The sequence below is a fragment of the Vombatus ursinus genome, unplaced genomic scaffold (assembly GCF_900497805.2).
Source record: "Vombatus ursinus unplaced genomic scaffold, bare-nosed wombat genome assembly UNPS02005459.1, whole genome shotgun sequence".
NCBI lineage: Eukaryota > Metazoa > Chordata > Mammalia > Diprotodontia > Vombatidae > Vombatus > Vombatus ursinus.
The window spans coordinates 5,831,108-5,848,357 of NW_020945237.1; the positions used below are offsets into that span (position 1 = coordinate 5,831,108).

The 17,250-nt window shown below is 39.2% G+C and overlaps 1 protein-coding gene across 7 annotated transcripts in view; it reads right to left on the minus strand.

Annotated features, from left to right (window-relative positions):
• The window catches only part of ADAM22 (ADAM metallopeptidase domain 22), a 259,774-nt gene that overhangs the window by 101,497 nt on the left and 141,027 nt on the right, over nt 1–17,250 (minus strand). For all 7 annotated transcript variants that reach the window (XM_027847939.1, XM_027847941.1, XM_027847938.1 and 4 more), the window contains exon 5: nt 943–1,025. In XM_027847939.1, coding sequence (XP_027703740.1) covers nt 943–1,025 — 83 coding nt within the window. The remainder of the gene's footprint in view (nt 1–942; nt 1,026–17,250) is intronic.

Sequence of the window (17,250 nt, forward strand, 5' to 3'; positions counted from 1 at the left end):
TGAGAAAAGCCATAGAAAAATCAACCAAATTATTCAATCCTCAAAGCTATACAATCTGATAAAAATCAGGTTAAAGGCACCTCCAAAGAATATTATTTTTAAGGGAAAATTCTAAGCAGTACATAATAAAAACATAGTTTCAATAATAGCCCTGATTCAGAAAATCCTTTCGGCATAGAAACAGCTAGAATGTAAGCTCCTAGCTAGACAAATCTAACAGAAAGATAACTAAAATGGAAAATGTAGAACTGAAAAAAAATATTGGAGAATTTAGAGGTGAAAGACATTCAATCTTATGAATAGGAAGATTAATGAATATACATATGTTTCAGCACCACATGGTACCTTTACAAAAACAGACCATGTGTTAGAACATGTAAATTAGTATATAAAGAAGATTTAACTAAATGCATCATTTACAGGCTACAATACAACAAAAATAATAAATATAGGAGACACAAGCAAAAGCTAAATGCTTAATTAAAGCTTTAAAAAGCTTAATAATGACATCCTGAATAAGTAGGTTAAATAACAAATCATAGAAACAATAAATATGTGGAAAGAGATGATGAAGATGATAATGATGAATAATGATTATGAGATAATGATGGAGACAATATATCAGAATTTCTAGGTCAAGACTAAAACAGTCCTCAGAAGAAAAATTATATTCTTAGAACGTAAACTCTTTAACGGTATGACTTGCTTCATTTTTACTTCTACATTCCCAACACCCAGCTCAAAATCTGGCAAGTAGTAAATACTTAATATTTTGTTGAATTGATGGGAAAAAAAAAGAGGGAAGAGCCTGGTCCATCCCTGATCTGCAGTTAAACCTTATCCTGATCTAGTCTACAATAGGCCAGGATAACAGTAACATCAGAGACAGAGCATTAAAAGGTACTGGAGAAAAAGCGTAACTGAGTAACTTATAAAACTTACTGGAGTCCATGGCATGTCGACAGGGCAACAAAGGAATCAGGGTATCCTCTAATGTAGCCATGGTAGTAACAATGTTCTCCTCCCTGCAAGTGGAAATAGAGAAGATAAAGCTTTGGCCATCATAGGGAGAAAAAGCTGCATCACTTCACACAGGTTCTTCCCAGAGTGCTATTTCCATTCTCATAGATCTAAAACCACAATTACTTGGAAAGAAGAAAGGGAGGGAGGAAGGAAGAGAGGGAGGGAGAAATGAAGGAAGGAAGAAGGAAGGAAGGAAAGAGGGAAGAAGGAAGGAAGGAAAGAGGGAAGGAGGAAGGAGAAAGGGAGGGAGGGAAAGACAGAAGGAAGGGAGAAAAAAGTTGACATCAGCCTCATACAGCCATTAAAAATAGCATAACTGATAAATTCTCCAAGTAAGCCAAAACCAAAAGGCAGGTTAGTGTGCAGTCAAATCAAAGCACTGGGAAATGTAAGCTGACTTAGCTGTCTTTTCATCTAAGTGATGCTGGTAAAAGAGAGAGAGACATGGAAAGAAACCCAAGCAGCATTTGAACAGGGAAAGGGGGGGGTTAATCTATTTATTTCCCCACCAATTAAGGACTCCTTGCAGAGCAGTGAATTTACCTGATCCCCACTGAGTGAAAGTGATTGTGAATCATAGGATTTTCACAGAAAACAAAAAACAAAACATCTGCTTGTTCTACCTCTGTAAGGTCCAAAAATAGTCTGATACAGCAAATTCCTTTCTCAAGGGCTGGTTTTACCAGTAAGCAGAGTAGACAATTGCCAACAAGTTGTGATTTAAAATCGAAGGGACTAAGGAAGTCCCCTTTACCCAAAATCTCTCCTTCCTTCCCTGCCTAGTTCTTTCTTCCTGTTGTGGCATTGCCTAAAACCCACTGTCCCAGAAGCAGCATGACATAGTGACTAGATCCTGTTGTCAAAGACAGAAGGACCCAAGTTCAAGGTCTGCCTCTGATATATCCTGGTTCTGTGACTCTCCGCAAGTTACTTAACTTCTTAGTACTCCAGGCAACTCTAAGGCTGTAAGTTGCACAGAAAGTAGCCATCTGATTTGGTGGAGGGAATTTCCTCACCTGGAAGCTCCCTATACGAAATGACATCATGGGTACTGTCCCCACCTCAAGGCTCCACTCTACCCTCCCAATCTCCCCAGCCTTCTCACCTCACAGATGCCTCTGCCCTGTGTCCCTCTCTTCAGATAGGGGAGCACCTATCCCCAACCTCCATTTCATGAGGCGCCCAGATCATGATCACTTCACTCCTACCTCCACTCAGGTTTCAGGATTTTTCCCTCCCCTCCTCCCCCTGTACTCTTCTTGACCTCCCTCTCTTTCCAGCTCCCTCTCATGTGTCAATCAGTCAGTCAATATAACACCTACTACATGCTATGCACTGTCCTAAGGCTGTCTTCTCCATTTCAGTGCAATCTCCTCAAGGGTAGGGCCTGTCTTTATTTGCTTATAGTTGTATTATCATCATTACTATGCGTCTAATAAATGCTTGTCCTATCCATCTAACTATCAAACCATCTATCGATCTATCTTTCTTTCTATTAATCTACCTATCTCAAACAGGTATCTACTTTTAAAAGGTAAATATTCCTGCAGGGTAACAAGCTAAAAGATTTTTTAAAATATCCATGTATGAATCAGTTTAATGTAATCCTTTTTATCTAAGGGTACATTCAGAGAATGGCAGTTTTCATTGAGGGTAAGGGCAAGGCAGTGAGGAAAGAATTAGGTGGGGAAGGAAAGAGAAGTAATTTTGAAGCATAAGACACTGCCTAGAAATAGCAGATGCGGGCAGGATATTGCCATGGGGAACCCTGAGTAGCTGAGGGGAGCAGGAAATACCGAGTCCTTCAGTGAAAGGGGGAAAAGGGATAGAGGTAAAGAAAGGAAAGTGTGTCTTCTACATTCTGGGCCTAACCACAGTGTTGTCCGGGAATGAGCCCGCTCTTCATAAGCCAGTCCCTTCAGAATTTGATGCGTAGACGGGAGGATTAGGTAAACAAGAATAACCCTGGTCTAGTTTGGGGACGAAGGCACCAATAAGAGTTCCAGCGAGGTCATTTAAAACAAGACTGAGTTCTTCCTAGGATTATCTTGTTTCTGTATTTTTGAGTCTAGTCTCCTTTTTGCAGATCCAACTAATTATAAAGAAGCAGCAGAGCCATTCCCAGGTGCACTCACCTCTGGGTTGGCCTGGGTTGGCCTGGGTTGGCCTGGGTTGGCCCGTGCAAATAGGTAGACCATGCACATAGGCAGAATAGGCAGCTGCCTACATGGTGCAATGGAAACCCTCTTCTCTCAAATATCTCCCTCATCTGTAATGTTTGCCCCAACTTGCTCTTTTGGGTGAATTCCAGAGTTTGGTCTTCTTCATCATCATCATTAGCAGCAGCCGCAGCTAACATTTACATTAGCTAACATAGTGCTTACTATGTCCCAATACTGTGCTAAACACTTTTATAATTATTATCTCATTTGATCCTCATAACAACCTGGGAGGTAGATACAATTGTTGTTCTCATTTTACAGATGAGGAAACTGAGGCAGACAGAGGTTAAGTGACTTGTCCAGGGTCACACAGCTCATACATGTCTGAGGCTGGATTTGAACTCAGGTCTTCCTGATTCCAGGCCTGGAACTCTATCCACTGTATTAATTTAGTTACTCCAAAAGACCCTTGTGAAAATGCAAAAGTGTTGCCTGGAAAGGATGACAAACTAACCTTTTAAATTAAAAAAAAAAACCCCACATTCAATAAACATTATAAACCACTTATGGTTAGGGGGAGAAAGAGAGGAAGAAGGGGAGGGAAAGAGAAGGAAAAGGGAAGAGAAGGTTGAGTACAACACTAGGCCAGGTATTGAGGGAGATGCAAAGCACAGATAAGACAGAGTCCCCGTCCACATGAAGATTACAATCTAATAGAGGCTGAGACAGTAAGGTAGTTATAACGCAGAGGGGTGGATCACACATTAACCATGATCATACGAAGAAAGGCATATCAGAATAAGAATATCGAAGGGGATTTAGAGAGTGCATGAAAAAAATACTTTGATAATTTATGCACTGTAATTAATTTATTCAAATGAAAAGTTATTAAACAAGTTGAGTTGCTGGATCGATGTTCATTGTTAAAATTCTAATAAACTAGAATAGGGATAAAGACATGCCCTATGATTTCATCGATACAGAGAATTCTACCAATACAAGTTGCCACTTTCTCTGCAAGGTGGAGTCTTAGGTCCTTGAACATAGAGAGATTGGGTAACCTCTTTCCAGCCAATAGGTGTCAGAGGAAAGACTTGAATCCAGGTCTTCTAAGGGCAGCTCTCTAACCAGTAAAATACACTGTCTTTCTTTTGATAAAATAGTTTAAAAAAATAGAATCACATGAAAAAATTAGAAAGTGTGATGTGAGAAGACTTCCTATATAAGGTAGCATTTGAGCTGAAAAAGATAATTTGGAATTCAGCAGGCAGAGAAAATGGGATAACATTCTAGACATATGGAACATGCTGAATAAATATAAGAAGCAAAGTATGTAAAGTGTGTGTGAGAGACACTGGTCAGGCAGGATAGGGCAAGGGAGGGACTGGGAATTGTCCAGTTTGGTTGGAACACAGACTTGGTGTAGGAAAGTAATATGAGATAAGTTTGGAGAGTTAATGTTCTTAGATATTGTGGAGGTCTTTAGTGCCAGGTAGATAAATCTGAACTTTACTTGATGGGTAATAGGGAGGCAGTGAAGAATTTTTTTTAATGGAAGACCATCATGAATATATGTATAAATAAGGAAGATTAATGTCGAAGTAGGAGGAAAGGGTAGAGGAAGGACGACCTCTTAATAGGCTATTGAAATAATCTATGCAAGGGATAATGAGGGCTTTTACTATGATGGTGACAGGAGGAGAAGAGGTGAGGGGATGAATGCGAGAGATGTTACAAAGGGAATATGAGAGGTGAGAGAGAGAGAGGGAAGAGTCATAGAGAACACATACTTTCGAACATTGTAGACTGGGTTAATGGCGGTTCCAGTGACATAAAAAGGAGAAGCAGATTTAAGAGGAATGATAATAAGTCCAGTTTTAGACATACTGCATTTGCAGTGATGGCAGGACATTCAGGTAGAGAAGTGTCATAGGCTACTGGTGGCTTGGATCTGGAATGTGGAACAGAAGTTAGGGCTAGATAAATAGAAGAAAGAGCCATTTGAACTGAGAGAGTAGTGGAAACCACGGGAGTGAATGGAATTCAACTCAACAAGCATTAATTAAGCACCTGCTACCTACCAAGCACTGAGCTAGGCACTAGGGGTACAAAGACAAAAAATAAATGGAGCTTACATTCTGCAGGAATGCCAAGGGAGAGAGCTTACAGAAGGAAGAGAAGGACAAAGTAAGCACCTTGGGCAACATTCAACTCTGAAGAATCAGATAAAGGCTTAGAGGTCAGTGAATGATTCCGAAAAGGAACAATTAGAAAAGGAAGAGAATCAGGACGATGTGTTGTCTCTGAAGCCAAGGAATCCAGTGGGAGGGAGTGGTCTGCAGTGTCAAATGCTCCAAAGGGTCAATGGGAAGAAGGCTTTATAAAAAGGTCATTGGATTTAGCAGCTAGAAGGGCAATGGCAATGTCTTGGAGAGAAGTTTCAGTAGAATGATGAGGGAAAACATTGCAAAAAGCTGAGCTAAGGAATGAGTGCGTGTTGAGTCACTGAAGGGAGAGGATATAGATAATGTTTGTTCGGTTGTTTTGTTTTTTCCCTTCAGAAATGTAAAAGCGAAAGGGAAGGTGACAGAGAGCTTAGCTATATGGAGTAGAAGAGTCAAGGGAAAGCTTTTAGGCTTAAGGAGAGCTAAGTATATTCAAAAAGGGAAGAAGTCGGGGGCAAAGGGAAAGAATGAAGATTAGTGAAAGAAAAGGGATGACAGCTAGAGCAAGGATGGGGAAGATGTAGAAGGAAATGGGAGTCAAGGCACAAGCAGATGAATTAGCCTTAGTGAGTAGGAAGAACAGGTTGTTTTGTGACCAAAGGGAAACCATGAACACATTAATGTGGGTAAGTTTTTCTGCCCATCTAGCACAAGGAAAGTTTCTTTGGAAATGTGATACGACTGATAATTTAAGGAAAAATCTTTTTTTTTTTTTAAGGCAATTGGGGTTAAGTGACTTGCCCAGGATCACACAGCTAGTAAGTGTCAAGTGTTTGGTCTAAGGCCGGATTTGAACTCAGGTCCTCCTGACTTCAGGGCCAGTGCTCTATCCACTGCGCCACCTAGCTGACCTATTGGGAAAGCCTTTTTGCTTGAGCTGTTGTGGTGGGTGGCTAGGCCAGCCAGGGTTCAGCATGTGGTACAGTGGAGGGAAAGACAGAGACACTGAGAAAGAAGGCAAGGAGATTTTGCTGATCAGTCATTTCAGTGGTGTCCCACTCTTTGTGACCCTTTTGGGATTTTCTTAGCAAAGATAGTGGAGTGGTTTGCCATTTCCTTCTCTAATTCATTTTACAGATGAGGAACTCAGGGAAACAAGGTTAAGTGACTTGCCCAGGGTCACACAGCTAGTAAGTGTCTGAGGCTGGATTTGAATTTAGGAAGATGAGTCTTGCCATCTTGACTCCAGGTCTGGCACTCTACCCACTGAACCACCTAACTGCCCAGGCAAGGAGGACACCCAAGCTTAACTTCTTCTATTTCACAATAATGATGTCTTCACCTGACAAAGCATCCACACTGGCTTTTACCTTGTAACACCATCCTCCTCCTCCAGGCAAGGACAGCAGGTTCTGATTTAGATAAATTTAATCAAAAATAAATAGCTACTCTTCACTTACTCAACGTGATTTTGAAACATTAACCCCAAGGGCATATACTAGTAGAAAGCAGATGAATATTTAGGAAGTATACTTTAAAGAAAAAAATCTCACATGGGGGAAAAAAGGAGAGGGAGAGGAAGGAACAAGAAAATGAAAAAAAATCTCTTCATAATTTGTGATTCTGCAAAACAGGAGTCATTCCAAAGAGAACATATGGTCAGGGCACAATTGGCAATGAAGATCAACACCGCAAATGTAGTTCAGAGCTCAATATGGCTGAATTGTCAAGATTATCAAATGTTTTCATGACACTCCCCAAGAACCCAAATAGTAGAATACAGCCCTGATCAAACCTGATCAGTTTAGATACTGCTGACTCAGAGATCAGACAATCCATAGGTGAGATATCTATCTCTAAATCCCCTTCTGGGTCCAATGGTTTATCACTCTAGTTCTTTTCAACAAAAAAGTTGTAAATAAATTCTCCTGTGATCTCTTGGAGTCTTGTTCACAAGGAAGAGAATGAAGTTTAAAATTCAATTTCACAAACATTTACTAAGTGCCTACCACTGAATGTTGTGCCTGTAACCCCATTTTTCCCATTATCCCTATGCCTTTCATTAGCATTAGAACACATATATTATATTATGGCAGGACTGCCTGTATTTGAAGACAACTATCACATCCTCCCTTCCTCTTCTCTTTTCTAGCCTAAATATCCCCAGTTCTTTTAAATGATCATCAAAGAACATTTTCCCCAGACCTCTCACCATCTTGATCACCCTCTTCTGGATGGTCATCAGCTTAACAGTGTCCTTTCTAAAATAGGGAGTCCACAGCTAAAAATAACATTCCAGCTGTGGTCTGACCAGGGCAAAGAACAGAGCAAAAACCGATGCCTCCCTGGGTTTTGGCAGCCATATTACATCCTTGACTCAGAATGAGTACACGATCCCCCAGATCTTTTTAAAAATGAATTGTCTAGCCACACCTCCCCTCTCTTGTATTTGTGAAATTAATTTTTTAACCTAAGTATAGAATTTTACATTTTTCTCTGTTAAATTTCATCTCACTAGCTTTGCCCCATCATTCTAGCATGTTGAGGACCTTTTGAATCTTGATTTTGTTACCTGCCATGTTAGCTATCTGCAAATCAACACGAATGCCATGGAAGTCAATTATCATAATTACATTTATCTCCCAGCGGTGGATCTATATCCTTATTTTATCCTCTTCTTTTCCCCAGCAGAGCTTTTTTAAAAATCCCTTTTTATTGTCCTTAGTATCCATTGTGAATATGAGTTCATTCTCAGCCTTAGAGCTCATCACACACTTCTTATAGGATCATAAAGAAACTCATAAGGAAAATAAGATTGAGTCTACAAGGGAGGTAGCAGTCTACTGCTGAGATAAGCAGGTGACAGAATTAAATCACGGAACAACACAAATAGCACACAAATAGGGAGGTTTTTCAGAGCCATTTTCTTGAAACCTGACCCCTAAAGGTCAATCTAATTTTTGCCCAATCCTCAGGGGTGAAACAAAGCAATGCGATAAAGGCCGTAAGGGACATCCAGGGTAACACTGGCTCATCTCCATCTGGAGGACACTTAGGCATGCTTCCAGAAATCATTCAGGTTTTTGGTTGGGGCTTCTTCACTTAGTTCAGGGCCCTCAGAACAATTCTAAGCTTGGGGCAAGGAGAATGTAAATACCAGTTTTCACCCTAGAATAATCATTGTTTCCCCAAAGTCATCAATTGCTAGGAAATCCCAAGCTTCATTTAGTTGAGTTTGGCTTGAACTCATGACACAGGGGCTAGCCAGAATTGGACCCAAGACAGAGAGAGGACATGAGATAAACTCTTCACATGTAGAATAAAGATTGCTATTTGAAAATATTCTATAAGAAAGATAGGGGGGAAAGGTTTGTCTTCTAATAATAAGTTAACATAATATGAAACAATCACAAAGAGGAATTCTGCACAAACATATCAAAAAAAAGGAAAAGAAACATACATCTGTATGTGTGTATGTTTAAACAATCCTTATGTAATTCTTAGCAAGATTATTATACACAAATAAATGCGAAAATACAGAAAATATGGATAACTAGTTAAAAATAAAAATTCAATATAACTTCTTGGAAGGAATTCTGAAATATAACTCAGGACCCTTTGTCCCTAATGCAAATCTTTTTTCTAAAAAGTCCTTTTTTATTACAAATTTGACAAACATCGAACACAATCATTTATCATAGATAAAGTACAGAAAAAGGTAAATATATTGTATTTGAAAGCACAAATCTCTATTACATACTTACAACTTATTTTTTTTTATAGACTTTCCTGCTATGTCTCCCCTTTACACTTACTTCTGCTCTTTTCAATCTCTTTTCTTTCTGCTTTTTCTGCTTCTCTTCAATATATTTCTAGGCCTACTGTGGCCTGAAGGCCTTGAATTTCATAATCTGAAATCCTTACAAAGATAAACAGATTTCAGAGAAGAATATTGAGCTCTTCAGGAATCTGAAAGATCAGAAATGAAGTTTCTGACATTATCTTCAAGACTCCCAGACAACACTTTGCTTTTTATGAAAGGTTTTTTATTTGTTGGTTTGTTTATTTTTTTTTCAAATTAAGTTTGTCCTAGAAAGTCTTGTTTCTAAAGGGAATCCCAAATCACTTTTCCTGCTACAAGTTTCCAAAATTATATAAACAGCTTGCCTTGTAATCACTGAAGCCTCAGAAGCATCTGAGAGGAAGAGATCTCAGAGTTCCAGATATGAAATTAGAAAAGCGCTAAGGAGCTTTGTTAGCAAAGAGGAGAAAAAGCAAATTTAAAAAACCATAAGAAATCAATAAAAATACCTACAACAGGACATAAATTCGGTACATACAGTATAGAATCCCAGCTGGGAAATGGAGCAAGACAGGACCGATTCCTCTTTTCTGAGCACAGTGGATATCCAACACCTCATTCCATGTTCCCAATATTAATGCAATGCAATGATGCATCCCATTTTCAATCATTTGACAAACATTTTTTGAGCATCTTTAATAAGGGAAGCAACGTGTAAGACATTGTTGGAGAAACAACGACCATAGTCAAGTTCCTTCATTTATCTGGGCTCATCTATATATAAAATGAAGATGGCTGCTAAAGTCCTTCTTAGCACTAAATCTATGAGCCTAGTCACCTCTGCTCTTATTTGAAAGATGAGGAAATTGGGTCTCAGAGAGGTTAAGTGATTTTCTTAAGTTATACAGCAGTATCAAAAGTAGAGGTTGAACCCAATCCCTCTGACTCCAGAACCAATATTCTTTCTACCATAGCAACCAGTATATGTCAGCAGTAGGGCTTAAAATCAGGTCTTCCTAACTTTAAAGCTAGCCCTCTCTCCCATATGCCATACTACCACTAATAAGTGCCTTAGGCAAAAATATAGACTAAGGTAATATTTTTCCCTGAGACACAGATCTCAAGCCTTTCCCTCAAAAATAAAAAAAGCTTTCAATTTCCCCAGGTTTATGATCTTATCATAAAACAATAAAGGGGTCTCAATCTGAGAGTTCTAATCACTGGATTGAGATAATGTGAGGAGAAGTAATGGTAGTTAGGTTGCAGTGGATAGAGCGTTGGGCCTTGAGTTAGGAGCACCTGAGTTCAAATCTTGTCTCAAACCCAACTACTAAGTTGGGAAAGTACCTAGTTTCTCTCAGCCTCACTATCCCCATCTGTACAGTAGGGGATAATAGTACCTACTTCGCAGGGTGATTTATAAATAAGATATTTATAAAGCTATACAGATATAGATATATACCTTAAAGGGCTATATAAATGCTAGCTCATTATAATGGTCCAGATACTGGGAGTTTGATGATAAGGTCTGCAAGAAGCTGCTGGTGGCCACCATCTCCTTCTCATGAGAAGTCTCCAAGGGAAGTTATGACAGGGTAGGGGATAAGCCCAGCAAACTGCTTTTTGAGACCAATGAGGTAAAGCTTTGGGATCATCAGTTAAAGATGTTCAAGGAGTTTGAGATCCTTGACATAAGACTTCATGCCTAAACTATGTCATTTGGAAGATTGTGATATACAGATGTTATACTGAAATATTCTTTCCCCAATTTCTTTGCCAAGAAAAGAAACTCCATTAAACTAAATAGAATAACATCTTATAGTTGCAAGTGCTTTGTAGAGTAGCACCTTCCCATAGTTGCAAGTGCCTTATAAACAAGGCTTTTGGGAATACTTTCATATTTATGCATTCTTTTTTTGGTGAGGCAACGGGGTTAAGTGACTTGCCCAGGGTCACACAGCTAGTAAGGGTTAAGTGTCTGAGGCTAGATTTGAACTCAGATCCTCCTGACTCCACGGCCAGAGCTCTATTCACTGCCCCTATACTGATTCATTCTTGGATGGAGACTAAGAGCCAATCAGGGCTAGGTCACTTACTACCTGTCTGACACTCAGCAAGTCACTTACTTTCTTGGGTTTCAAGTTCCATATAAGAAAATGGAAGAGACCGGGCCAGATGACCTCTTAAGTCCTTTCTCTAGCTCTCAATCTGTGATCCAATGAAGACAGAATCAACTTCTGCAAAATTCTGGTACATTGTAAATGAATGTTAGAATGCTTTTCCCATCTTTCTGGGCAGGGACACAGTCTGTTTCCAAGTGCTGTGTTTTCTAATTGTTCTTGAAAATGAAAAGCTCACTAATGGTCTGTAGTTAAATAGCCATTCAAAGTCTCTGCAATATGCCAGCAGTTTATGATGGTGGTGAGCAATATATTGTTACATAACCATCTGCTAGATCCTATGTATTCAACACTTCCTGCAAAAAAATATATATCTGTGTGTGTATGTATGCATGCATAGTCTAAAACCTCACAAGAGGCAGTTCCAGCTACTGAAGCAAAGTAATATAGTCTTTCATTAAGAAAAAAATAATTCTTATTGGGGGTAGGGAGGAAAGGGACCCATCAGAATACCATGTGAAGTAAATTCCCACAAGGAAGGGGGACAAGACAAATGACAACCAGAATACCATTGATGTCACATTTTCTGCTTTCTCGTGTCCTGCCCGAGGCTAGGATGAGGCACAGGGCTCAGGATGGGCTGCAGCTGGCTCGGTTCCCTGACACTGCTTGAAGCCTTTCTAGTTGGGAGGGACAAGGGACTGCCAGGGCCAGAGGAGTCATGTGGAAAAGCTAATGTCAGTAACTGGGATGTGAGTCTTGGCAGCAAAATGACCAGAGGCAGAAAGCAAGGTCAAGAGGCAGAAGTTGGGTAAAAACTAGGATCAACATAGCCTCTCTAGCCTTCTGACACCCCTTGCCCTTTCACTCACTCTGTGATCCAGTGCTACTGGCCTCCTTGTTCCTTATAGTGTTAGACACTCTACCTCCTGGCTCTGAACATTGCTACTATCCCCTATGCCTAGGGCTCTCTTCTTCCTCCCTGCATTCTAGCTTTCCTGGTTTCTTTCAAGTGTCCCATTTTCTGCAGGAAGCCTTTCCCAGTCCTCTGTATCCTTAACACCTCCTCTCTGGGACTACCCTTAAATCATCCCATATTTATCTTGCTTTTACATAGTTATTTACATGTTAACTCCCCCATTAGACTGGGAGTTCCTTGAGAGCAGGGGCTGTTTTTTGCCTTTCTTTTTATCCCTAATACTCAGCTTACTGCTGGGCATAAAGTAGGTGCTTAATAAATTGCTAGTTGATTGACTGACTGAGCAAGGATCAAGCTGCAAGGGTTCAATCCTGAGGTAGACAACAGGGAATTGAATTTAGCATGCTCAGCCCTCCCACCTTCCTCTGAATTTAGTGAAGTCACATATCCCCTAGCCTTGTTGTCCTTATAGTTCTCATGCAAATGGTCATCTCCAGGTGGTAGTGGACAGAAATAGTCAAGTGGAAATTCATCTATTACCCCTCCATGAAGTCCCGCTAGAGGAGAGATCAAAGGTTTACTTCATAGAAGACCATCACCATAATGCCTCTGAAGTTCTACAAAGTATGCTAGATGAAGCCAGTTGGGCTTTTAGTCAATAACCATTGATGAAAAGATGGTCTTCCCAGTAGTTTTTATTTCCTTTGGGTAATATCCACCCTTGAAAATGAAGTGGAACAATTCACATGTCCTCATTCTTTAAGAGCTCTTACTCTCAAGCATTTTGAGAAGTCTTGGAGATTGAATGTACTTTAAATGGTATCAACTTACACCCTCCAGCAAAGTAGATCAAAACTCTATCATAGTCAACAATTCTACATTTTTTCCCCATCAAATCATCAAAGTTCAGTCTCATCTCTTTGCAGATGGTAGAGAGGTTTTCATGGTCAAACCACCCATGTGACTACATGGCCAAGAGTCTTCTATTCCTTGTTTAAGCTTCCTTCATTTGGTCAAGAATTAACCATCCAGTTCTTCTACAGCTTCATTTACAAATCAAATTTGTTTAATTTAATGTTAAGTCAAACAAATCGTCTAAGAGGATCTACTTTCAACCATGTATTATAGTCTAAGATATTTGTTTCAGCCGTCAGTCACTGAAGACACATTAATTCCAATTGATGGTATCACCAACCAGTTAATTCCATTTACATAGTTTTAGGCTCCCACAAAGTATTACTTAACAACAAATGCATGAAACTACAGTGTAAGAAGTGCGTTTTTCTGGTTCCCTGAAATGGAGATGGGCACTGGGGTGAAAAGAATCAATACTGATCACATTCAAGGGCTTTAATTACAAATTCATGTTATTATAGCTCCTTCTGGGAAACCACTGCTTTCTTATATTTCTTATATTCTTATATATATTTTCAAAGACTTTGATATCTATAATATTCTTGAACATATAATATTTGTAGCAGGATAAGCTGTGATATAGAGAATAGAGCGCTAACTATGGAGTCAGTGAGCCTGAAGTAAAATGTTGACTATTTCTTATTATATCTGTGACCTTAGGCAAGTCAACCTTTCTAAGCCTCAGTTTCCTCCCCTGTAAAATGAATGGTTGACTCTAAGGCTTATTCCAACTTTAAACCCCCGAGATTATTTAATGTTAGCTCTAATGTGAGACCAACATGTTACCAAGAATAATTCTGTATTTGAAGACTGAATACTATCTATAATGAGGATAAATGTTAGGGATTAGGAGTTAACTTGTCTAGAAAGTATATTCTGATAAGCCCTATATGGTAAGTCTGGAACATGGACTTTCATATTTGTATTTGTTCTGAAAAATAGATTTGGGAGCAAGTAGGAGAAGAGGGTTTTATTTCAAGGTAGAGTTTTAGATCATGGATGGAGCATAGATGTACAGTCTGAAAGACCTGGGTTTGAATCCTGCTTTTTGACATTTATCAGCTGTATGACCGTAGGCAAGTCACTGAGTTTTAGCTTCCTCATCTTTAAACTAGGAATCATAACACCTAATATACCTCACCTTTCAGGACTGTCGTTAGACTCAAATATAGAAATATTGAGCCTAAAGTCCTTTCTAGTCTTTAAGGCACCATGTAAATATCAATTTTTAGCTACTTTCTCCCTTTTTAGAGGAAACACCTAACAAGGAAAGACCCTTGAATGTGATCAGTATTGATTCTTTTCACCCCAGTGCCCATCTCCATTTCAGGGAACCAGAAAAACGCACTTCTTACACTGCAGTATTTGAGGTGGGGGGTGGGGGATGGGGGGTGGGAAGGTGAATCAGGAGGGCTTCTTTCCTTTCCAACAAAGTATCTCCCACAAGCAATAACCCCCAGTGTTTACTACTTCTCTCCTACCTTCTACCCATCTGCCATATTGTCATGGAAGTGAAGAAAGATGAGGCCATGGAGACGGTCCTCAGTTTCCATTTTCCATCCCACTACCAAACCTCAAAAAAACAATCCTAGAATTCAACAAGCTCTTTCCATACTATCAAACTAACCAAGGGCTAAAAGCAAGAGTTATAAACATTTCGAATTATTAGAATGAAAACTCCTTGAGCACAGGGGCTGTCTCTTTATAGTCTTATCCCCAGCACTTAGCCCAGTGCCTGGCATATAGTTAAATGTTTAATAAATACTTTTTATTCATTCATTCACTAAGCTAGAAGTTGCACATTATCAAGATGTGGAGACCATTTCTATTGATGTATTCAATTCGGTTTACGCAGCATTGGGCCAAATGGGATAGCCACCAAGAAATAAAACTTTCCAACACTGACCATAAAGTTCCATGGCTGAACTTGCTGAAAGATGATTCCAGGGAAGGAGACCAGGAGCAACAAGAGACTTTTTTTTTTAAGCAACTGTGTCCAGAGGCACATCTGTTACTTATTTCCCTTCTCTGTACAATGAGGATATCAGAGTAATTAGTGTCTCCAGACCCAAACAGTGCTGCAGACCAGTAAAATATTTGGATTTTCTTCCTCAGCAGGGTCAATGCAGCTCTTTGCAACTCACAAGGTCAAAAGCAGGAACTTGGCAAAATGAAGGGATCAGAGGTGAAAGGGTCAGAATGGAAGAAAAGAAGGAGAAGTACTAAAATTCTACAGTTTGCTGTTTTAAAGAAGCAAGGGCTTTTAGTAGTAAAAGTTTTGCAGACATCTTCCCATGGGGTTGACAATTGGGAATGCTGACACTAATAATACAAATACCACCATTATTACTACTACCTAAAAGCTAAGATTTATATAGCACCTTAAGATTTACAAAGTGCTCTACATACATTATCTCATTTGAAATTCTAGGACTGGATGAACTGTAAGTTTCCCTTAGAAGAATCTATGATTATAAATTGAAAAAAAAAAGTCCTTTCAAAAGGAACTAATGTGTTTTTTTTTTTTAAATCACAGATCACTGAAATTTCCAGGTATGAAATATAATCTAAATTGGAATAAGCTATGATTTGAACATGTTCTGGAAAGAGCCTTTGAAGCAGAACACATGAGCACATTATTTGGCACAGAGCATGGAGTGGTCTTAGCCATATGCTGAGAACTTTGAATGCTTAGTATTCCCTTTGAACGCTCAGTAGCTTGGTGACAGAGTAGATAGAGACCTGGATTTTGAGTCAGAAAGACCTTCGTTAAAATCCTGCACATTCTCATCAGCTGCATAACCATGGACAACTCCTCAGCCTCAGTTTATCAATCTATAAAATGGGGTTTGTAATAGCACCAACCTCACAGGGTTGATAATACATGCGAAACTTTTGCAAGCCTTAAAGTACTATATAAATGCTAGCTTTTCTTTTCTTCCTTTTCCTTTCTTTTCTTTTCTTTCTTTTTTATTTTTTTTAATTTTTTTTGGAAGAGGTGGTACAGTGTAGTGGACCTGGAGTCAGAAAGTCCTGGATTAGATACCTACTAGTTGTGTGACCCTGGGCTAGTCACTTAATCTCACTGTTCTTCAGTTTCCTCACCCATAAAGTGAAGGGGTGGGATTCAAAGACCTCTGAGGCCCCTTCTAGGTCGGATCCTTGTGTATTCCTTGTATGCCTAACAGAGAAGTTAACTTTTCTAGGTCTCACTTTCCTCACTTGTGGATGATTTCTTAGGTCACTTCTAGCTTTCTGATGGTGTGTCTATATCTCTTCTCCTGTAAATTTCTAGATGTGCCCCAGATTTGTGAGAAAGGAACCATGGCAGAATCATTGCCCCTGGTACAGATGACCATCATGTTTCCTTTCCTACTAGTCTTCTGTCTCCATAAGGGGAAATACCTTGGACTATCTGATGTTGGCAGTTCTCCCAGTGACTAGACCAGCGCTAGCACACAGAGGAGGGTCCTGCTAAAGGTCTGTTGAATCGGATTCAACAAACTAGACATTTTCTCCGATCCTCATGACCTCTCCAACCTCTCCAAAATAGAGATTATGTGAAAGAGATAAAGACCCAGAGAAGATATTTCATGGCAAATGAGAAAAAAAGTTGACTTTGGGAAGGCAAAGGTAAATAACAACCTGCAAAATCAGGATATGAAAAATTCCTACCACAGGGCAATAGCCTTTCTATCACTTTAAGGAGCTGGTTATTTCTAAGAATGAGGCACAACAAGAAAAGGGGGCCTAGAGCAAGATATACAAGGCGATAACATAGAAATAATTTCAAAGAGGGAACAGGTACTTTAAAAGTTTTAATTCCGTGAGAAACAAAGAGACTAAAAAAAGTCTAAAAACTAAAAAAGGAATTAAAGAGACTAAAAAAGTTAGAAGGTCCACAAATCAAAGAAAAAAAGTCTAAACTAGAAAGGGAGGATAAATAATGAAGAGAACAAAGGAAAGAAGTCCTTTTTAGAAAAAGGCGCAGAAGATGAAATTTGAAAAAAATTAACAAACAAACAAGTTGAAGGGGAAGAGAAGAAGGGAAATTTTACTTAACTACTTAACTGAGGGAAAAAAGGGAGGTAAAATTAAATAACTAGATACAAGGAAGAAATTAAAATGAAATAATAAGTTAAAC